Source organism: Gossypium arboreum, chromosome 10, assembly GCF_025698485.1.
Source record: "Gossypium arboreum isolate Shixiya-1 chromosome 10, ASM2569848v2, whole genome shotgun sequence".
NCBI lineage: Eukaryota > Viridiplantae > Streptophyta > Magnoliopsida > Malvales > Malvaceae > Gossypium > Gossypium arboreum.
In genome coordinates, this window is record NC_069079.1 from 88100741 (window position 1) to 88114504 (window position 13764).

Sequence of the window (13764 nt, forward strand, 5' to 3'; positions counted from 1 at the left end):
CTTAAGCAAACTCAAGTGTGTTTTTAAGCTACCACAAATGCCCTATTTATATACAAATGATTTACTAAATTTGGTCTAACTACCCACTACGCAAAATTAGAATTAAATAAAAATAAAATCAAATTTTCTTCTAATTTTAGCTTTTACAAGGTCAAAAGAAATCTAATAAGTCCTTGACTATTTCCTAGTTTTGATTCAGCCCCACTTTATTGACTGTGTTACAAATTATTCTTTGTATACCAGTTTTTTACTCAAAGCATCCCAATTGCATTCCTGACAGGATTGAAACATAAAATCACTAATTTTGTAGGGATCAATTCAAGAACTAATCGATTTAAGAACAACAAATCATGCAAATTTAACATGTTATCAACGGTCGTGTCCCAGTATATGTCCTCACCCGTGTAACTCTCTAAGTAGGGCCACACGCCTGTGCGCCAGGCCATGTAACTCTCTAACTTGCACCATAAGGAAATCATTAGATGACACAAGTCGTGTCGTCAAGACGTGTGCCTCACAGGCTGAGTCACACGCTAGTCTCTCAAGCTGTGTGAACATAAAATCAAGCTATTTCATACCATTACATGCATAATCTTTCAACCCGTTTAAGAAGACTTTAAAGGAAACTAAATATCACCAAAGCACACATCAAGATGCCATTACAAGATCCTAATTCAACTAACCAATATGCCATTTAAAGGCACTTCAAATGCATACAAACAACACCCACCTAAATATGTCAATATTATTACATTTCAAGCATCATATCCTAGTTCCATACTTACCAAAACATGCCATAATTTTGACCATTATCATACCATTCCAAACATACCACAATGAGCCATACAAACATTCATAGTAAGGTAACCAAATTGACACAATTTAACAAGGCATCAAACGGAACCAAACGAACTTAACTTTCAAAACTTATACATGCCAAAACATCAACCAAACATTCATAAAAATACCATTACAAATCATCATATACATGCCATTATAAACCTTAGCCAAAATACTCAAAAACTACTAAAAAGATTTCTGGATAGTGTGATAGATCTCCGATGAGCTTCCAAATTGATTGAACTTCCGATAATCTATAAGATAAATGAAAGAAACTACATAAGCAACAATGCTTAGTAAGATCGTATAAACATGAACACAACTTACAATTTCCATAATACATAAAATAGCTAAAATACAATTCAACACCAATGCCACAAGCTTAGAAATGCCTAGCCAACATCATCAACTCACAAGTTAGTAAGTTTTTCCATAATATAATGAAATAAATCATATGCACAACATCATGTAGCTCATATTTCCATTCATAAAGTCATGATTCAATCCAATTGCATACTTACATTTCCATTCTTTATTTTTTTGCCCGTTGAACCATTTAGAATTACTCAGATACTCGGGAAAGCTTATACAAAGTGTGCCTTTACATATAATCATAACATTTCCTTTACATCATTGTTCACACGAGCTGTGAAATAGGCCTGCTCACACGAGCTGTGGGTCGGAATATAAGCTACACGATGCTACTCACATGAGCTGTGGAGAATTCACAACAAATGCAAGACCTCAGCCATCGATAGGACATTCAAGACCAGCACCCGAAACATGAAATCCCTAATGACATGTCATTTATAACCTAAGAATTCCTAAAGTTCAATTAGGACTCAATATATGTCAATCCATCACAGCATTCATATGTTTATATATCAATCCGTTTACATTATAAATAGCATAATAACATTCAATTTAAGTAACATAAACACAATAATCGTTCATACAAACTTTCCTCGACAATTAGGGTGTTGCAGTTTAATTGAGCTAATCCGAAGCTTTTGCTTTTCCTCGATCTAGGTCTGTACGTGATTTATCTTGATCTAAATAAATATTTTCATTCAATTAAGTACTTCCAGTATTCAATTTAATCCACATTTCATGTTTATGCAAAATTACCAATTTGCCCTTAACATTTTAACTTTTTCATAATTTAGTCTTTAAGCTTATAACTTAAAATCTAACCATTTTTATCTAAATCCATGTTAATCAAACATGCAAGGGACCTTGAAACAACTCATATTTACAATTATTTCACAATAAAACCCTAGAATTTATACCTTTAACAAATTAGTCCCTAATTCCAAAGTTCATCAAAAATCACTTAACAAAACTTGTTTATTTTTCAATAAATATTTATAATATATCAATTAATATAAAAAAAATTAAGAACATACATGGAGTAATCCTCAACCTTTAACAGTTTTACAAATTAACCCCAGGGCTAGCTAGATTAAGCTAAAACAAACTAAAAAAAACATAAAAAATCATTAAAAACGGGGCTCAGAATCACTTACATGCACCAAAAAAATCTTTCCTGAACCTAACCTTACTCTCCAATGGTTATTTTTGGTTGTGAATAGAAATGGGGAAGAAGATGAGCTTAACTCCTTAAGTGATTTTAACTTTATTTACCAAATTACTATTTTAACCTTTAAAAACTATCAAAATTACAATAAAACCTTGTCACGTACATCCACTATCTCAATTAAATGGTTTATTTACCCTTAAAATCCTTTAGTTTAAGATTTCAAAGCTATTGGACCCCTTTAACTAATAGAACTTAACTTTTACACTTTTTACGATTTAGCCCTTTTTATTTAATTAACTATGTAAATGTCAAAACTTCTTAACGAACTTTTAACACGACCTTAATATAATCATGATAAAATTAAAATAATAAAATAATAATGATTTAATCATCAGAATTGTGGTCCCAAAACCACTATTTCGATATCACTGAAAACGATTTGTTACACAAGACATATATTCCAAACATACAGGACAATTTTTTATTAAAAATGCATATTGATTCCTAACCAACCAAAGCCCAACGACAATACTCACAACATCAATTGAAAAGCCCTTCGGAAGATACCTCCCTTAAAAAATCTTAGTGTTTCTCTGAAAACTTTGTCATAATGAAAACTATTTTGCGATGTCAAGTAGCTTCCAATTCGCTGTTCCTTATCTGTAACCAAGAGGATGAAATGATTGACCACCTCTTTTAAACATGTTTCTTCTCCAAAGTAGTTTGGTTCGGATCTCAATGGTCAATCTAATGCAACCTTATTGGATACATAGATATCAGGGCTTAAGTCTAGTACTAGATTCAAGAGTACCATAACTTAGATTTTTTTTTTTCGAAATCAATGTATAATGGATGGTTGATACTACTCTACTAAATATGGAAACATCGAAACTATGTGTGCTTCTCCCAACAAATACCTAATCTCATTGTCTTCATTAGAAGTACTCAGTTTTATAACTAAAATTATTGCAATAAAGAATAAAAAGTATATCAAATTATTGGAAGAAATAACTAAAATTATTGCAGTAAAGAATAAAAGTATATCAAATTATTGCAAGAAATAACTAAAATTAAGTTGACTTTTCTATGTTATTTAACTTTATAAAAATTATTACATAATATTTGACTTCTTTTGAAAACTTTATTTAGCCTATAAATGCCCTCCCAAGATACTAAATCAAAACATATATAAATATATCTCATGTATGTTTTATTCAATAAAATATTTCATAATATTTTTATTTTAAAATATTTATAAATAGTCCAATAGTAATTTTAAATAATTAAAAATATATTTATAATTTATATTTATATATATTTTAAAATAATGCTAAATAGTTTTCAGGGTAAACTTTTAATTTCATACTAACATTTGTCTCCATATTTTCGACATATTGGTAGATTAATTAAAAAATTTCATTCTATTTTTAACATATATTTGTTGACCATTGTGTTATGGAAATGGAACACAAAGTAGTAGACACATATAGTAATTTTCAAACAGAAACTGAACTTTTAATCCAAAGATAACACATATAGTAACACCTATGTACATGTCACAAAACTGAGCTTTAAACAGTAAAAAAACTATCAAATCAATAACAAGATAGTGTGAGCACCTCGACGATCGGCTAGACACGTTTCACAAATTGGCGATCTACAAAGAAAGGGAAACAAAGGGGTAAGCATATCGGATGCTTAGTTAGTTCATAGGCATTAAATCAAATAACTTACCTTAGATTATAATTAAACAATACATGCTACTTAACTTGGTAAAGTTTGCCTAACATGGCAAATCACATATTAAAAAGGTGAGTTAACATTTAACCTCATCATATAACAATTCAAATATGAAATAAGCCAAATCATTTAAAATCACATTTCAATACTACTCTCAAAACCAATTCAACATTTAACCATATGAACACCATTCTCATATATCATTCCATCTATTTATCAACTATTCATCCAATTTCAATTGAATGTCAATCACTATTTCATTTCATTATTCAAATTCCAAATCAAATTCATTGATTCATCAAATTTCCATATCGGCACTTTGGGCATGTATAACCAATTCGTATGATCTTTTACGTGCTATCGATATCTGTATATAGCAATGTGTATATAAATCATCAAATCATAATATCAATTAAATTAAAATATCAATTATCTAATTTACATTTAATATCTCTATTAAACTAACTCGGACTCAAACGAATACAAAAATTCAACCAATCACATCGGTTTGGCACCCAGTGCCTATCAAATTGATCCAATTTTCAATTTATTCAATAATTAAATTCAATTGATCAATTCTATCCCTCTTATTTCATCCTATTCTAAGCATTTATCAGCTAAATTTCATTATCCGAATGCCCTTAAAATTTTTTATTTTATTCAATTTAGTCCCTAAAATTGAAATTAACAAAACTTTCAAAGTTGAGCTTTGCTTTCGAAATTGAACTCAATTTCATCCTTCTACAGTTCTCTATCATCTATAATTATAGAAATTTTATGTCAATTTTGAAATATTTACACTTTAATATCTATGTTAAAAATCAATAATTTTCACTTTAGAAAATAGTCATTTTCATATCTATGCTTCAAATCTAACTATTTGGTACTAACAGCTTCAAGATTAAACAATGGAAATTTTTGTAAACTTTAATAATTTTATAAATTGATACATGAGTTAGTTAAATTAAGCTTTCACAACCTTGTAAACATAAAAAATTACAAAAAATACTGGATTGAGCATACCTAAATTTGGCTGAAAGTTCAAGCTTCCATAACCCTTTTCCTTTCTTTTGGTTTCGGGGAGAAGAAGATTAACATGCAACTTTTTATTTTATTAGTTTATAACAATTTATAATAAATTTAATTAATCCTTATTTAATTAATACTAATCACCATTAACCAATTTGGTGGATAATAGTTGTCCACCACCACCGAACATCCAATTAAAAGTTACTCAATTGCATAATTGGTCCTTTGATTAATTAAAAATTTATACCGATAAACTTTTACCACCTTTACAATATAGCTTTTATACCTTAATTAGTAATTAATTCGGCGAAATTATCTATCCAAAAATTAATTTACCTATAAACTTTATTTTTCAACACCACTGATTTTAGGGTCAATATACTTGTACCATAACTAACTATTCAATTAACAAATTCATCAAACCAAAATTCAATATGATTATAATTGACTTGTAAGTATTAATTAATAACATTTATGAACTCAATAATTGAAAAATAAGATTTCAAAACCACTGTTTTCAACACCACTAACTTTCAAACGATTATAACTCATTGCAACATTTAAAAACTATTACAGTTATATTTCACGCTTTATTTACTTAAAGATTAACTTATTTTTTTATAAAACTGTTCCAGTTATTGTTAAAAACTTTACACAATTAATTTTCCTTTTATTAAAATACATTTGTTGTTTTAGAAAACTATCTACCAACCTTTTAATTCCTCGTTACACCATTTTTAATATAAAATACAAAACCCAATCTAATATAAAATATAATTAAATACCTAATTTTATACTAAATTGTTTATAATATTTCATCTAAGTTGAAATCATATATATTCTTTCTATCGAATCAATTAAACATATCATCCTTTTAAATTTGAGTAAATTACTTAATTCATCACTTAACATTTGGGGTATCTTCATTTTCATCATCTAAAACAATCTTTTATTACCATTAGAAAAATTTATCATTCTAATGACAATTAAAAAAAATCAAATTTAAATATATTTTTGGGTGAAATTTTCTTTAAATCTAAGTCAAACTTTTGTGCCCACCAATCAAAATCCACCTTCAACATCTTCCAACCTCCATTGTCCTCTCCATGCCCGACACCACTTTGCCTCTCCTTGCATCCCCAGTCCACCGACATCAGCCTTTGGGCTTCTCTCTCAGAGTTAAACAAGTCTAAAGTTATGGTGTTGCATGTGGCAGATACAAGTAAAGAAACAAGTCGACCAACTTCAAACAGTCTCTCTCAACTCAAATATTGCCTTCACCAGGTCTTACATGTTTAAATACAGAACTCAAACATTGGCTTCACCAGTTATTACATGTTTACATACTGAATCAAAGAATACACTATTTTGCTTTTTTTTCTGAGCAAACTGCCAAACACAAGGAGGATATATAACCATTGCCACTTATTTCAAAGGGATATATAAAAAATGTAATAAACATAGCAAAGCACTGTTCAAGTAACAAAGAATTGTGGTTTGAAGTTGGTGGAAACCCGTGGAGCTAATATACTTTAGCTCTCTCCGCGATGGAAGCAAAGCTGTTGAAGCAGATGGTGTGTTCTAGTCTTTTTTCTTTGGTTCTTCTAGAACAAATTCCACATAGTGATCTTTCAAAGCAATCACAACCATCGTAATCAACGGTCCCATAATTGCTCTTGTGGAAGAAAGGAGACACTAATTTCGAAGTTCAAATAAGATATGCATCAAGAAATACATGAAAGTTGTTTCCGAAAGATTAAAATCACCCATGCACCCAAGGAAATGTCACTTGAGTTTTGTTTGATGAAGAGTTTTAAAGACCGAAGAAATCAACAGTTAAAAAGCTACCTTAACTGCAGAAGGGAACAATGTCATTCCACCAGTGATGCTAAGCCTTGTAAGGTAGGCAGTAGGTACTGTACCCAGGTATGCTTTCCTGGACTTCAGGTAGGCACTGTAAGGATATGTCACTTGGGTGGTGCAATGGTGCTACTCCATGCAAGGAAATGTGAAGGAGGTAGTGGGCATGGAAAGGACAATGGAGGTTGGAAGATGTTGAAGGAGGATTTTGATTGGTAGACACAAAAGTTTAACACCATTTTAAAAAAAAATTGACCCAAAAATTTATTTAATTAGAGATTTAGAGCTTGATTGACCAAAATAATAAAATTTTCTATAGATAATAATCAAATTAAAAGGATTTTTTTCAGGTGACTAAAATAAAAATATGTTAAAAGTTGGATACCAACTAAATAATTTATCCTTCAAAATTTCCAAATATTTGGACAACAAAATCTAGAGAGGCAATGAATGCGACAGAGATTGAAGGGCTCACCTCATCTTCGTTGTAAGAAAAAAAAATGTTAAATTTCCTTTTATCGATTATTCTACTATTAAGATTATTCTTTATATTTTAATTTAGTTATTTTTGGTATTTAGAATTTTTAAAAATTAATATTTTGGTCTAATTTTAATATTAATAGATGAATTCATTAAATTAAATTTTATTATTTTTAAAATTTAATACGATAAACATATTATGGCATGTTTAGTTCCTTATTAGTTTGTTATTTCCATAAAAATATTAGAAAAAATTATCAATTTTAATTAATAGATTTAACAACTACCATTCAAGTTAAGATTGAAATTTAAAAATTAAAAATATATAAAAACTAAAAATAATCAAATTGGAGAAAATGTTAAATCCACCATTTATGCATAATATGAGGCAAATAGTAGAATTAGGCCTAATAGACTTAACTACTACTATTTAAATTAGGGATAAATCTTAAAACTATACATGAACTATGGTTTAATGCATAATTGTATATATGAAATTTTGATTTGATGTAAATTATTAACACAATTATTGATATAACATCATTTTATGTTTATATATTGCATACATAAATAATCATATTTATCCAATATAAAAATAAATTGATATATTTATTTTTTAAATGTGCATGATTAAATCAAAATTAAAATTTCAAGTATATATTTGAACCACAATTAAAGTTTCAGGTATATACTTGCACCAAATTAAAATTCATGTCTAAAATTGAACATTAAATCAAAGTTTATATATAATTTTAAGATTTATCCATTTAAATTATAACTAAAATTTGAAAATTAAAAAATAAAATAACTAAAATTAACCAAATTAAAATACATAAAATCAATCAGTAAATTAAACAGATTAATAATAGAGTTTGACTTTTTTTTTTGTCACTACTCCAATGCATGTTGTTCTTCACACTTGCAAAAGTTACTGGAACCCTAACAAGAACTTTTATTTTTCGAAAAGGTTTACTTCATTGCATAATTGAATGGTTGAATTTTCTATTAGTACTTGCATTTTATGAAAGTTATGAATTTAGTCGCTATATTTTATAATTTGGTCAGTTTTAGTCTTTTTATTTTCAAGTTTTAAAATTTCAGTCATCACCAAATTATAACAGTTAAATTCTACTATTTTCAAAATCTAATCAACAAACCTATTATCATAAGTATAATGTTATGTTAATTTGTTATTTTCACATATTGTTTATTAAAAATCTAGTTAATAATGTCATTTGTGTCAAGAGTAAAATTTCAAAATTTGAAAAGCATAGACTTAAAATGATCGATTGAAGAATATAGATTAAATCTACAAATGTATTTATAGTACATGACCAATAATTGAATTTAAGCAAACAAATTTAAATGCTACTATTTAAGTCAGGATTAAAATTTCAAAATTAAGAAAGTATAGAGACTAAAGTTAACTAATTTGAAAAATAAAGAGATAAACTAATCAAATTAAAGTACAAGAACTAAATTCACAACTTTCACGAATCTACAAATTTTTATTGTTATATTAACATGAAAAGAAAGGTAAAAAACTTCTGCTGCCTTCAAATTGCTCTTGTAAGTATAAATTTCTCTACTTATAATTCAAACAATACTTCTACTAATTATAGACTCTCAACTAAGGAGGTAGTCAGTATTCTAGTAGTAGATGTATTGTTTTTTACTATGTATTGGTATTGGTGTATAGGGTTTATTTAATAAGTTCATAACAAATATTTACAAATATCAAAAGAATATTTTTATATAAATAAAAAAATATTTATAAATATATAAAATTAATAAGATTATATAAATTTTAAATATAAAATATTCATAATTATATAAAATACTGATAAAATATAAAAAAATCATAAAATTAATGTACAAAATACAAACAGAAAATTATCAATTATAGTTAAGGGTTTTGCTTAAATGTTGAGTGTTGAGACTTTATTCAGAAGTTTCAATTACTGTTTATCAATTAATATTATTATTACTTTATTCAAAAGGTAATAAAAATTTCAAGTATAAAACTTTCAACTTTCAGCCTAAAAAGGTTGTTTTGGGCTTTACATCAATTCGTGTCGGTACATCCATAATTAACCGCTACAAATTAATATTGTTGGTAAGTGTAAAACTTTTTTAAAAATATTTTCTTTGTGCTTACTTTTAAAATATATATAAAAGTTATTGAAATTTAAAAAAAAATAATTAAGTCTATTTTTTATTCAATTGAATACATGAACTATCAAAATGCATAAAAAATCTTTTAACCATTAACTTTAACAATTAATCATTAAAGTTATTGTTCTTTTTTCTTTGTTAAAGCCACAACGAGCCACAACGAGCCACAACAATGGCGTGACATGTGAAAAAAATAATAAAATAAAAATCAATAAAAATTTAATAAAAATATACAAATTAGAAAAATTAGAAAAAATTATAAAAATCATAAAAAATTTATAAAATTTTATGAAGTCATAAGAAAATTATAAAAATAAAATTTTCTATAAAATTATAAAATTATCGTACCTAAGAAATATTTTATAATTTTTTATAAATTTTATTGATCTTTATTTTATAATTTTTTCCACATGTCATGTTGTGTAGTGAAAGCGATGGCTTTAATTAAAAAAACTAGGGACATTAACTTTAACGGTAATGGTTAAAGGGCGTTTTTTATGTATTTTATAATTTTTATGACTTTTATAAAATTTTAGAATTATTTTTATGCTTTTTATAAAAGTTTTAATTTTTAATATTTTATATTTTTATTAAAATATAATAAATTTTATAATTTTTTTTGAAAAGTTTGAGGACATTTTTATACATTTTGAAAGTTCAAATACTCAGTTGAGTGCAAAAAAAGGGGGCTTAATGGCTTTTGAAAAAGTTTGAGGAACTTTTTTATGCATTTTAAAAGTTTAAGTACTCAATTGAGTGAAAAAAAAAGTAATGGCATAATTGTTTTTTTTTTAAGTTTGTGAGTTCTTTACACCCTTAAGCCTTATTTAAACATAAAATATTATATGAAATTTTATTTTAGTACAGGGTTTGTTCTCAATTTCAAGGTTGATTAAATTGGTTTATTTTAAAAATTAGAAAAAATTAATTCATGTTAATTTTGAAAGTAAATAATTAAATTCAATCACGACATTCACATGTTATGGTAGTTTAATTTAAATTTTAAAAAATTAATAAATTTAGCATCAACATTTACACATTTACATAAATGTTGCAGTTAGATTTATTTAATCTTTACCAAATTAATAGAATGTATAAATTTAAAGATTAAAATTTGTATTATGAATAATTAAAAATAATTTTTCTTAGATAGTCAATTCTTGAAGAAACTAATTAAGCAAACAACTATTATAAGAAATTATACTTGGGATAAAAGGAAAATTAACAAAAGAAATAGATATTTAAATCTAACTAAGATATATATGAAAAACAATAACAATATCGGTAACTCCAAAGTTTTCTTCATTGGATGTATCTTTAATATATAAGAACAGAAAAACAACCATATTCACTCAAATACCATTTCTTCTATACACACTCTTTTCCCAAGCTTAGAAAAACTCGCTTTTCATACAATCACCCTCTATAGAAAAAGAACAAAAAAAGGTTAAATCCCTCAAAAAAAAAAATGAAATGAAAACCCTCCTTGGAATGATAAAAACTCATCCCGTTTAATGTTTATATACAATCATCAGCAGATACCAGATGAGAAACTTCAAAAACTCAGCATCCACTTGTGATCCATGGATGTCCTGTAATTAAATAAATAAATAAATATTGGGTTTATTTTTTTTTAAAAAGTAATAAAAATAAAAATTAACGTTAAAATTGGCTTACTTAGAACTTGTTCAGCGGACAATCTTCTAGAAACATCTTTACAGAGCATTTTTCTCAATAAATCCTTGGCTGCCGGCGAAACCGATTGGAAAACCCTAAAGGGGAATCTCAAATTTCCCCTCAAAACCGCCTCGAATATCTCCACCACCGTTTCCCCGTGGAACGGCGGAAATCCTGCCAACATTATGTACAATACGACACCACTACTCCAGACGTCAACTTTCTCCCCGTATTCCCTCCCCCCCAAAATCTCCGGAGCCACGTAAAACGGGGTTCCCACCACACCTCTCATTACCTCGGGCGCCACGTCAGAGGAACCGAAATCCGTTAGCTTAACGGAATTTTTCAAATCGAACAAAATGTTTTCTGGTTTGATATCACGGTGGACGATGCCGAGACTGTGAATGTGGGCAAGGGCTTGAACGAGTTGGGTCAAGATGGGTCGGGCTTGAGCTTCGGAGAACTGCCCATTGTCGATGATGAGATTGTAAAGATCTCGTGAAGGAGGGCAGAGATCGAGCACCATATGAAGATGAGAGTCGTCTTCGTAGAGGTGGTGAAGATGGATTATATTGGGGTGAGGCGAAACCATAGTGAGAATTTTAGGTTCATTGAAAAGACACTGAGAGTCGAGAGAATCACCGGCGGAGATTATCCGTTTATCGATCGATTTAACGGCAAAAGACTCGCTGGAGATCAAAGAAACGCACCTGAAAACGATGCCGAATCTTCCTCGGCCGATCTCTTCACAGACCTCGTAGTTAGCCTTCAATGATTCAGTCATGGTTTCTTCAGTTTTTAATTTAGCCTTGGTTTTTTTCTTTTACCTTTTCCATTAAGTTTTTCAGAAGTTTATAAATAGAGGGTTTAAGGAATGTTGAGAGGGAATATTCGGCTCAACGGATGGGAGGAAGACACGTGGTGAGATATTGTGACTGTTTTGTAGACGTTGGATCAGAAACTGAAAGTCGGTTGGCTTAAATTACGAGAATGCCCTTAGTTTGGTGTACGGTTTGGATTTCCGTACGCTGGTGTGTCTTTCGGTTCGGCAGTTGGATGATACAGTTAGAATCAGAATCCCATTGTTATTAAGTTTGCCCAAAACTTTTCGTCTTAATTACCGTGTTTGCCCTCTTTCTTTAATAGATTAAACTACAAGGTTTATTTTGTAAATTGGAACTTTATTTGTCAGTTTTTATTATTCTCCTTTTTCCGTAGTCTAAACTAAAGTGCTACTGTTTTGAAAAAGAAAAAGGTGCTACGGTTTGATTTGGCATCAAATGTCAGTATGATATTTTTAGATTCTCGATCATTTAGTTGTTTTTTAGTTTAAATTGTGTTTTTTCCTTTCTAGTTTTTAAAGAAATTTAGTAAAATCATTTGATCAATTATAGTTTTTCAAGTTAAAAACACTTTTTTTAATTAGGGTTTTGGATAGTTTTTTTATAAATTAAAAAAATATATCAATTTTGAAGAGGAAAAAAAAAAGCCACACTCAATTGGACGTGCTCTTTCCAACATCGTTTTGAACGTTGGATGAAAACGATAATAAGGCTAACTATCATTTTTTTCCCTATAATTACCATTCAAATTTTCATCCATTTCGTTCAAATTCAATTATATTAATTCTTTCTATTAATTATCGTTAACGGTATAATAGTTTCATTTATTTTAATATAATTTTTTTATATTTTTCATTTGTTAAAATTAATCCATATATTTTATTTTTTGAACAATTTAATTTTTTCTTTTTTTCCTTTATTTTCCTTTTCTTCTTCCCATTTATTTTTCTTCCTTCTCATATTCTTTACAGCAAAAACAAAATATTTGCCCACCAAATAAACTAAGTCCTTGTTTCTTTCGCATGATTCTTAAATTGAATATAACCTAATTTTGAAACTAAAATTGGATCTAACTAATCAATATAAAAAACCATATCCTTAATCAAATCTAAACATAAATTGAATTCTTTATATTCAAAATAATTTTTTTCGTTTCTAAACTTTTACAGAATCGTGTAGATTATTCCTTTCCTTTTCTTTTATTTTTTGACGAATAAAATTAAGCAAATGATAAAATTGATCTAAATCTTCTTGGATATTCCTAAGCAAAATTAATTGTAAGCCGAGCATGAGAGAAAGAGAGCATGGAACCAAACTAGTTTGGGTAAAGTTAATGTAACATCCTGATTTTGGGCTTAGTCGGAACAGTGGTTTCGGGACCATGAATCCGATGAGAAAAATTTTATTTTATTATATTTTTATGTTCTACGATTTCACGAGATGATTTCGTGAAAAATTTCTTTCGAAATTTTTCGACATTTGGGCACTCAATTTAGTAAAAAGGATTAAATTGTAAAAAGTACAAAAGTTGAGTTCTACATGTTAGAGGTATCAAATTGTTATGAAATTTTAAATGGGAGA

General features: G+C 28.0%; 1 protein-coding gene and 1 long non-coding RNA gene across 3 annotated transcripts; both read right to left on the bottom strand.

Annotated features, from left to right (window-relative positions):
- Positions 1 to 781: 781 nt before the first annotated feature.
- On the bottom strand, positions 782 to 5226 carry LOC108456595 (uncharacterized). Of its 2 annotated transcripts, XR_008271770.1 has the most exons (4): positions 5144 to 5225; positions 4000 to 4037; positions 1362 to 1554; positions 782 to 1094 (listed from the first exon to the last, which is right to left on the bottom strand). It is a non-coding gene; the product is annotated as an uncharacterized LOC108456595 (long non-coding RNA). The 2 variants fall into 2 exon arrangements; XR_008271769.1 differs by lacking the exon at positions 1362 to 1554 and having other exon boundaries at positions 5144 to 5226.
- Positions 5227 to 10951: 5725 nt separating this feature from the next.
- LOC108456343 (phosphoenolpyruvate carboxylase kinase 1-like) lies at positions 10952 to 12200 on the bottom strand. The gene is made up of 2 exons (XM_017754938.2): positions 11342 to 12200; positions 10952 to 11256 (listed from the first exon to the last, which is right to left on the bottom strand). The coding sequence occupies exons 1-2, from the start codon at positions 12123 to 12125 to the stop codon at positions 11228 to 11230; spliced, it is 813 nt and encodes a 270-aa protein (XP_017610427.1). The 5' UTR covers positions 12126 to 12200; the 3' UTR covers positions 10952 to 11227.
- Between the last annotated feature and the right edge of the window lie 1564 nt (positions 12201 to 13764).